General features: G+C 58.6%; 1 protein-coding gene across 1 annotated transcript; it reads left to right on the top strand.

Moving 5' to 3' along the window:
• The first annotated feature begins 686 nt into the window (after window positions 1-686).
• Window positions 687-2,067, top strand: HSPB1 (heat shock protein family B (small) member 1). Its single transcript, XM_077777921.1, is given in 4 exon segments — window positions 687-914; window positions 916-1,067; window positions 1,580-1,643; window positions 1,749-2,067. Coding segments are annotated over 4 exon segments (540 nt in total). The 5' UTR covers window positions 687-780; the 3' UTR covers window positions 1,939-2,067.
• Window positions 2,068-10,126: the final 8,059 nt, after the last annotated feature.

Raw genomic sequence — 10,126 nt, 5'->3', positions numbered from 1 at the left:
TCACTGCTTCTGCAACAGGGATACCTACACACTCTCCTTCCTCTTCCCCCCCTTCCACTGCAGACAGATAAAATAACAACAATGAACAATGAGCAGGTACCAGGCCCTGGATTAAAGTCTCTACTTGCTTTAAGTTGCTGAACCCTCACATCCACCCAGTGACATAAGCATTTTGTAATCATCATCATCATCTCCATTTTCCAGACAGGGAAACTGAGGCACCGAGTCTGACTTGCACACATCCAACCGGTTCGTGGCAGAACCAGGATGTGAAGTCAGACAGTCTGGCTCCAGAGCCCACACTTTTATCGATAACACCAAGCTGCTTTTTAAGACATTATTTCACAGACACCTTGTGGTTCAAATCCTGGCTCTGCCACTTCTAGATACATATGGCCTGGGACAAGCAGCCCAGCCTCTCTGGGCTTTGTCCTCCCAGGCAAAAGGATAGGACTGACCACCAGCCGCGGCCCAGCGCTTTACCGTCCAGGGCCACGAGTGTCCGGCAGTGGGCACTGCACCAGCACCGGTGCTCCAGTCATTTGTTTTCTCCAACGAGAGAAGGTTCCAGATGTGGGCAGGGCCTTCCTCCGCCCGCCCCCGCCCCGAGTGCAGGGGAGGAATGCAGGGGGAGGGGCTGCCCCCAGCCCGTCATTGCCTTTAATAGAGACCTGAAACACCGCCTGCTAAAAATACCCGGCTGGAGACGCATAAAAGCGCTGCGGGGCCGACACTCCGCACTTCTCCAAGCCTCAGCCAGACGCGCGGAGCGGAGCCAGCATGACCGAGCGCCGGGTGCCCTTCTCGCTCCTGCGGAGCCCCAGCTGGGACCCTTTCCGCGACTGGTACCCAGCCCACAGCCGCCTCTTCGACCAGGCCTTCGGGCTGCCCCGGCTGCCCGAGGAGTGGGCGCAGNGCCTACAGCCGCGCGCTCAGCCGGCAGCTCAGCAGCGGCGTCTCGGAGATCCGGCAGACGGCCGACCGCTGGCGCGTGTCCCTGGACGTCAACCACTTCGCCCCCGAGGAGCTGACGGTCAAGACCAAGGACGGCGTGGTGGAGATCACTGGTGAGCCCCCGGCCCTGCGGGGACCACGCTGGCGGGGAGGGCGGGGGAGCCGTGGGCGCGGGGAACCGGGCAGGGAAACTCCACCAGGGACCCGGAAGACTTGGGACTCACCCTGCCCCCGGGCTCTGGCCCTGTCTCCGGAAAGAGGAGTGCGTGTACTTCCTCAGAGCCCTTCTGGCCCGAAAAACGCTCTATTTGAGGGAAGAAGTGGCCCCTTCTGGAGGAGACCTGCAGCCCCGCCCCCAAATGACCAGGTCTCCGGGGAGGGCACCCGCAGGCCCTGGCAAAGGAGACTGGCGTTGTTCCTGCTTCTTGCCCTAAGCCCGGGTCCGCAGAGGGGGCGTGTGCACTTCCTTGGCGCGGCGCCCCACCCCACCCTCCAGAGCCCTGAACCCAACTTTCCAGAAGCTTCTGAGGGGCCTTGGGGTTAGTCCGGCCACTCACTGGGGCATGTGTGGATTCGGGCAGGCCCCTTCCCGCAGCTTCTGACCTCCTTCTCCCCGCCCTCCCAGGCAAGCACGAAGAGCGTCAGGACGAGCACGGCTACATCTCCCGGTGCTTCACTCGCAAATACACGTGAGTCTTGGCCCCAGTTGGAGGGTTGCGGGAAGAGGGGTGCAGGGTGGAGAAGGCAGTGAGGCCCGGATGTGTAACTCTTGTTTTCCTCCTCTGCCCATCTAGGCTGCCCCCTGGTGTGGACCCCACCCTGGTCTCCTCCTCCCTGTCCCCTGAGGGCACCCTCACGGTGGAGGCCCCCATGCCCAAGTCCACCACACAGTCGGCAGAAATCACTATTCCTGTCACCTTCGAGGCACGTGCCCAGATTGGGGGCCCAGAAGCTGGGAAGTCGGAGCAGCCTGCAGCCAAGTAAAGGCCTTAGCCCTGCCGTCCACCCTGCCACCTCAGTAGCCGTCACTGACCGTCCCCACCCGCCAACCTGTGTGCTCTTTTGATACATTTACCTTCTGTTTTTCTCAAATAAAGTTCGAAGCAACTGCCAGCCATTGCCTCAGATCATGGTGTTTGTGGAAACCTCAGGTTCCGTGCCATTTGCTGGCTGCCACATCGATCACGTTTGTTGCAGGTTCCCTGTGGGCCGAGCCCCATGCTGGGCCCTGTGTGTGCGTTGGCGCACAGCAAGGGGGCCTACCCGTGTCCCCAGCTCTGATTCCATTAAGAGAGGAGTAATGATTGTAACCAGCAGTGATGGGGGAAGCCAGGTCCAGGCTGGGGCAGGCAGGGACTCTGAGGCTGGAGTCAGGTGCAGGGGGACAGAGCAGGGCCAGGGGAGGGGTCAGAGTCCCTTGCTGACTTCAGTGAGACTTCACAATTCTCCCTGAGAGGTGGGGCAGGGAGAATCTACCTTGTTTGTAGAAGGTATGGGAGGTGAAGCACTCCAGGTGACTGTCTGAGAGGAGGTTGACCTTCTCAACGTTTCCATCTCCCAGGGTGCCTGGGGGGCTCAGTCGGTTGAGCATCCGACTTTGGCTCAGGTCATGATCTCACGGTTCGTGGATTCGAGCCCCGCATTGGGCTCTGTGCTGACAGCTCAGAGCCTGGAGCCTGGATTCTTTGGATTTTTTGTCTCCCTCTTTATCTGACCCTCCCTTGCTTACGTTGTCTCTCTCTCTCAAAAATAAATAAAACATTAGAAGAAACTTTTTAAAAAAGTTCCGTCTCCCAATGCCCTTGCATATAGGAAGGAGGCCTGGGCTCTTGGGTCAAGGGTGCTCTGCGGAGAGTGAGGGCAGTGCGGCCCAGGCTTTGATGGAAGAGAGGCAAAGACCCTGACAGGTTAAGACCTGCGCTCCAGGAAGGGCCTGGCTTGACTAGCCCAGGAAGGAGGAGTCACGCCCTTGGCCCTCTCCTTGGCCCTCATCCTACCCACCACCCTCTCATCTCACCCGGCCCAAGAAAGGTTTGGAGGGAGCCAGGAGAGGGTCAGAGCAGATGGGGGTTTGGGAGCCCAGTCTGAAGTCTCTAAGACGAGAGACCCCACACCATCTCCACCTACAAGGCCACAGAGCCTGAAGCTGCCAGAAGACACTGTGACGTTCGAAGCCCACAGCCCGACCTTCCCAGGGTCTCTGAGAGCAGCCACACGCACACGTCCACACACGCACACACACGCACTAGTTACCCTCCACACTGGCCAGCTCCTTAATTGCCACTCCCTGGTGTGGGCTCCCTGTTGGGGGAGCACAATCTGGGGCAGGCAGGGAGCCAGAGCAGGTCTCTGCCCTTGGAGGCCTCACCGGACCTGGAGGGAGGCCAACAAGGGAAATAAATAAACACATGGAACGAGGGTTGTGCTGGCCCAGCTGGCAGCATGGGTCTGGGCCTGTTGGCCAGGGCACTGCCCTGTCTACCCACCCGGGTCACTATTCATTTCCCGGGCTCCTATCTCCTCAATCTGCCTTCCTCCTCCCTGACAGCACACATGCCGCATCTCCGGTGTCTCCTGGACGTGTCCACATTCCTGCGGCCCCAACTGCATCAGCCTGTCCAGGGCTCGCCAGCTCCCTTCTGGCTGACAGCAGGATGGCCCTGGCCTCCAGGGGTGTGGCTGCCTCCTCACGTCTTGGAGAGAATAATGGTAGCAAGGCTGCCAGCAAACTGAGAGCGTGGGAAAGCTGGTGCCAAGCTTTGACAAGGTAACCCTCGCGTCAACTCTGCGAAGAGGTGTGGCTGGTCCTGCCTACCACCTGGGCGCGGCCAGCCTCAAAGAAGTGAACAGACGTGCCCGGGTCCACACAGCTAGTCCTGGAGGGGACATCAGGGTGCCACAGGCAGGGGAGGGCAGATTAGCTCAGACAGGAAGGCTGGAGAGGAGGAGGGGATGTTGAAGCATCCCACGCTTCAAGCTTGAAGTACAACTGAAAGAGGCTTGGTGGGGCCACAGCAGGAGGACGGGAATGCAGCGAGCCTATGGTCCAGGGCTGCTCAAGGGGGCCAAGGGGGCCCAGTGTCCAAGGGCACAGCCTGGGGCAGGTAGAGGTCAGCGCTCAGGGGCCTGTCAGTGCCTGTTAATAGGAGTGAGTCCAAGGGCAGCAGCTTTGAGGTCTTGAGGGTTCAAGCCATCATCTGGGACACAGCTGGGCACAGGGTAGATAGGAGGGGAGGAATTCAGTTCCTGCCAAGGAAACCGGCCCCAGGTTCCAGAGGAAACGAAAGTAGGAGACAAGGAAGCTGGAGCCTGCCTGGGCCACCATGGGGCGGAGACAAGAGGAGAGTCTGAGCCTGGGCTGGCCCTATGCCCAGAGCACCACCACTCAGAGTGGACCAGCACCCCTGGGTAGAGGGGACAGGGCTGGCTGGCTCATGTCTGTGGGTCTCCACTGGGACAGGCTGGCACTGGACACTGGGACACCTGCTGTGGCACAGGAGCATTCCCAAGCTTCTCTAGGCCTTTTTCTCATTTTCAATGGGTCCCTCTCTAAAAGCCTCTGATGTCCTTCAGGTCTGCAGACTCAAGACATTGGCCTTGACTCAATGAATGCTAGCCACAGGGCCCCTCTGCTCAGCCAAAGAGTGCCTGAGGGGCAATGCTCTATGCTACAGGCTGATGATAAAAGCTCCTTCGAGGACCTCAAGTCCCTGTGGCTTCTGGTCACCTCTCACCAGCTCCAGCTGCCCTAGGATCTGTGGAGTGCACAAGCCATCCTCAGTTCCAGGCCACTCCCTGGGTCTCTCCTTTTCTCTCTCCCTCCCAGTTGTGAAATCTGCCGTCCCTGTTGGCACTGCCTCTGGGCCTAGGACCCAGCCAGTCAGTCCAAGTCTCTGCTCAAGGAGCCAAATGGAGGAAACAGCTCAGTGACAAGCAGCATTATGCCATTAGCGAGGGGAACAGGACATCTTGTGGGGTCTTGGTGGAGTAGGAAAAAGGGACTTCCAGAAGTGGCCTTTGGATAAACAAGGGTGAATCTCATAGGTCAGACTGGCAAGCTGGCAAGTCAGACTGGAGGAAGGAAAGCAAGAGGGCAAGTGAGGGAGGTGGGTGGGGCCTCTCTCAGTAGGCCCTTAAGGCCACGCTAGGTGCAGGTGACCACTGCCAGAGAAGTTTAAGCATCCCTGCTTTTCTTTTTTTTTTTTTTTTTTAGTTGATTTTACCTATTTTGAGAGAGACAGAGAGAGAGTGCAAGAGGGATAGGGGCGGAGAGAGAGAGAATCCAAGCAGGCTCCAACCTGTCAGCACAGAGGTGGACATGGGATTTGATCTCATTAACCGTGAGATCATGACCTGAACCGAGATCAAGAGTCAGACATCTAACAGATTGAGCCACCCAGGCATTCCCTAAGCATCCCTGCTTAAGAAACAAGGACCCAGATCTTAGAGGAGAGTGGTTGGCAGGAACCAGTCAAAAAAGCAGGGGACAGTGTGCTGTTGAGGGCATGGGGAGAGGAAAAGGAGGGCAGGTGCCAGGATGGATCAGCAGCAGGCTCTGTGGTGTGGGGTGACAGACTGGAATGTGGGGGTGTGGGCCCAGGGGAAGAAAGGGATCCGCTTAGGCCCCCTGAGCCCTTGACTCTCGTGGCTTCCTGCACAGGGTTGCTGATCTCAGTCTCCATTAGGCCAGGTGGACCCCCAGACCTCTGCTGCCAGGGGAGTGAATTGTTTCCAGATAGCATCATCTTCCCTGCTACAAAATCAACCCGGGGTTTGCCAGGCAGACTGCTCTGTGGAGAGGTTGGGGTAGGAAGCAAAAGCTGTCTGGAGAATGGCTGCAGAGGACCCTAGTGTTGGGTCCAAAGGGTATGGTCAGAGCACTTGTGTGATGGGGGAGGGGCAGCCAGAGAAAGGAGAAGAGGATCAGGCAGGGCTGGAGCCCCGCCCAGAAACTGGCCATGGGGGTTGATAGAAACCCAGGCCCCCCTGGTCTGTTGGCAGCCACCCAAAGTCTCCTGGCGGGGGATCAGGCTTGGTCAGGGTCCTATCTGCTCACTTTACCTCGGACTCCCCTACACCTCCCCACCGTGCCCCACCACCCCATGCAAATGCCCAGACTTGCATTGCCAGCTCAGGACCAAAGCAGGGAGGAAGCTGCACAGGTGAGGGCAAGCCTACGCTGGTCTCAGCCAGAATGTGGCACTGGGCCTGGCAGCTCAGACCCAGTGAAATGGGAGCTAAGCCCCACTCCCATGCTGCCCTCCCAGGAAAGTGGCCCCCACCCCAAAACATGTTCTGTCTGTCCACCAGACAGATGATGGCCCGGTGTGCCAGCCCTGAGGAAGCTCCCCACTGGGGAGACCCACACGCATGGGAAATATCTCCAACCCCAGCACGATCCTCTCAGCTAAGGGCTCTGGGTCCTCCCCACCTCTTCCACCTGGCCAGGTGACTCTGCATTTCACTGTGTGCATCTCTGTATCCCCAGGATGAGCCATGTTCTCATGGGCTTCTTAGGAGATGGCTCTGCCAACCATTCCTTGTGCTGGGAGAGCAGGTAGCGTGAAAAATGCCAGGAATCCCAGGCTAGTTGAAGAACGGACAACTTCAGATCAATAACAGAACTGCTGGGTGGTTCATGTAGGAGCATGGAGGGCAGAAGAGCCTCACTGGCCAGCCAGCCACCTCCATCTCTTCTGAGGGGCGGACTAAGGGCAAGGGGAAGTCAAATGCCCAGCCAGGGTTCCTCAATACCTTGGGGAAAATCCACCAGCCCTGGGAGGGATCTCTGCAGCATAATGGCCCCTGCCACTCTTCCTTCCAGCCTTGTACACCCACCAGCCTGGTATAACCACCCTGTCCAAACTGTGGTGGCAGTGGTTGGATCAAGATGTGGCACCAGCTGTCCAGGGGGCTGCCTCAGAGGAAGAAAGTCTACCCCCGCCCCTGGGCTGAACAGGGCAGAACTTACTAGGAAGGCTGGATTAAAGAATGGATTGAGGGGCACCTGGCTGGCTCAGTGGGGGGAACATATGACTCTTGATCTCAGGGTCGAGAGTTTGAGCCACAAGTTGGGTGTAGAGATTACATAAATAAATAAAACTTTTTTAAAAAGTGGCAGAGGAGCACCTGGGTGGCTCAGTCAGTTAAGCATCTGACTTTGGCTCAGGTCATGATCTCATGGTTCATGGGTTCGAGCCCCGTGTCGGGCTCTGTGCTGACGGCTGAGCCTGGAGCCTGCTTCGGATTCTGTGTCCCCCCCTCTCTCTGACTCTCCCCTGCTCACGCTCTGTCTCTGTCTCAAAAATAAAGCATTAAAAAAAAAAAGTGGCAGAAGCAGTTCTAGTGTTCAGGGAAAAGCACTGGGCTAAGGCCAGCTCTGTCCCTGTTGGGAGATATGGTCTGGGGCCCACCCTACTCTGGGCTCAGTTTCCATTTTGAGACTCTGGGTGACCTCCGAGGCCCCTCCTGCCTTGAGTTGTCAAGATGGGCATCAAGGGAGAATCAGGAGGACTGGCAGCTGCCCAGGGTCTCCTAACAATGGAAGGAAGGCCAAAGTCCCAGGGGTGCCCAAGGATATAAGAACAGCTCGCTGCAGGACCAACAAGGGCCTAGCATGCCCTGACCCCAGGGCAGGTCCAGATAACCCTTCCCCTCCTCCACAAGATGGGTTGAAAGCTTTTCTGAAAGTCCTTCCAGGGTGGCCGTGTGTTCAGACTGGCGGGACAATGGGACAGGGAAAGGGAGGGACTTACTTAGGTGAATGAATGACCAGAGAGGTCAGCGAGCCCTCTCCCCTAAGCTCCTCCCTCTCTGAATTCGCCCACCCTCTTCCAGCCCTCCCCCAGACCCTTCTGATCTACTGCCCTGCTGGTCTTCCCCGTCTCTGATCGCACCCCCCTTACTCAGACCCACCCCTCACTACATCCCTCCCCAAGCCCCTTCTCCAAACCTCCCCCCCTTCTCAGAGTTCTCCCTTTTTCACTGGACCCCACCCTCCACCACTGTACTTTCTCACGTCACCATGCCCCCTTCCATCCTCTGAGCCCCTCTCCCCATCTGAACTCCACCCCTACTTCTCTCTGAGCCCTGATGGGTAAGCTATTCTTTTACAATCCCCTCAGCGGCCTGACCAGACTGAAAGCCTTGAACCCTAGAAGTGGCCCCACAAGCCAGTCCTTCAGCAGGGGTCCTGGAGCTTCCTGGGTGGAAGAGAGGTTCTGGAGGAGGAGAAACCAATCCCCACCAAGCATGCTGCAGGCCCTGCGAGCCGGGGCCTCGGGCTGGCTGGTGCTGGCCGACTCCAGAAAGGAAGTCGGCCTAGGCCTAGGCCACACCTGTGAGGGGGTGGAGCAGTGCCAAGGCAGGCTCTGACTGCCCCCTGCCGACCCCCTGGGGCTGGGTGTCCCCACCCTCCCCTTCCCGCCTCCTGGCTCAGAGAGGACAGTCAATGACTGCCCCCTGGTGCTCTCCCAGAGAGCTAACACTGTCTACCCCAGAACCTTCAGGGGTCTCTGCTCACCTTCTAGGTCCTGCCAGGCCCAGAGCAGAAATGGGGCAGGAGACTGACACCCTCGACCCCGCACCTTCCATGCGTTTGGCCCTGTTCTCTGCCTTGGGCCTCTCTCTGAGAGCCCTCAAGCCTCCTAGAAGTTCCTATCTGGAGGACCCAGCTCACCCCCTAGGCTGCCACCCACCCCTTTCCCTGCCCTTGCAGGGTGTGGCAGCCAAGGCCTGGGGCCCGGGGCCCCTCCTCTGCCCTGCTGCATAGATGTTCGCCACTGTTTCTCTTATCACAATTGGCACGCACTGGGCACCTGCTGGCTGCCAATCACTCCTTGGCTTAGGAAACCCTCACAGCCACCCTATGCCACTGAGAGGCAGCAGAGGATTGTGGTTATGACTTCCGCCACTGGGTCAAAACTGCCTGGGTTCAACTCCTTCTTGGGCCCACATACTAACTGCGGAAACGTGGGCAAGTTACAAGATCTTGGTTTCTGCCTCTGCAAAGTGAAGCTGGTTATGTGAATTAATACAAGTCTCGGACACAGGGCCGAGGCGCACAGTAAACACCCAGCTGCACTAGGCATTTATGAGGTAGACTGCATTCGCCCCGTTTTACAGATAATGCAAACTGCCTGAAAGGCTAAGGAACTTGAGAGATTACAGCACTCGGCTGAGACGGGGTAGGGTGGGCATTCAAACCCTGACCTCACAAGCTTTCTGCCCTTTCGTGTGGAGCCTGACAGACGTGGCTGGTTGACAGAAACTTCACCTTCCTGAAAGTAGCTGAGGCTGACCCACCCGTCTCCCGCCCCGGGTCCTCGGGTTGTACGAGGTCTACGTGGGGAGATGCTTAGGGCGGAGATTGGGGTGCGTGCTTCCCCTAACATTCCCCCCCCTTGTCGGATTCTGGGGTTGGCCCTGGGCGGCCACCATTCAGTTCCAAGTTGGGAGTCTCTCTTCAAAGGAGTGGGGGTAGGGGGAAGGAAGGGCTTTCAGGGGTGGACCAAGCACTCGCCCAAGGAGGACGAGGCTGCGACGTGAGGCAGGTGACGCAGGAGAAGACTTGAATAGCAGACAGGCAGGGGTGGCTTCGGGGCATCCGGACGCCGCGTTATGGGTGTATGGGGCCAGCACGTGACAGACCCAGGTCGCCCCCGGTCCTGAGCCCCTTCGGCAGCTGTGCGGGTCGAGCAGGCTGTGGCCCGGCTTCCTCCGCTGCCATCTGGGGGAAACGCAGGCCCCTGGGGCTGGTGACGGATGACAAACTGAAGGGCAGGCACACAGGGGGAAAGCTGACGCCTGAGGCCCTGTCAACTCTAACGCGCTCCTTCCACCGACCACGGCAATGGACAGTCACAGAGACATGACCAACTGCCTAGACGGCAGAAAAACGGCCCACACAGCCCAGACCAGGTTACTCTGGCTGACGGCCGCGCACGAGGAAAGCTGAGGCGGGCTGGGGGAGGGCGGAAGAGGGAGAACCAAATGGGAGGGGCTCGGGGTCGGGAGCGAATCGGAGCCGGGCAGCTGAGCGGGCAGAGTCTGGAGCAGGGCTAGCAACAGGCCGACCATTGGAGGAGCGGGGCAGACTGGCCCGTGATTGGCTCTCGCCACTGCCCGAGATTGGAAGGCGGGCCGTGTCGCGCCCAGCTCACATCCGGCGTCT

The sequence above is a fragment of the Crocuta crocuta genome, unplaced genomic scaffold, assembly GCF_008692635.1.
Source record: "Crocuta crocuta isolate KB4526 unplaced genomic scaffold, BGI_CrCroc_1.0 scaffold217, whole genome shotgun sequence".
Classification (NCBI taxonomy): domain Eukaryota; kingdom Metazoa; phylum Chordata; class Mammalia; order Carnivora; family Hyaenidae; genus Crocuta; species Crocuta crocuta.
Note: the sequence above shows the minus strand (reverse complement) of the source record. Positions and strands in the feature narration are given on the sequence as shown.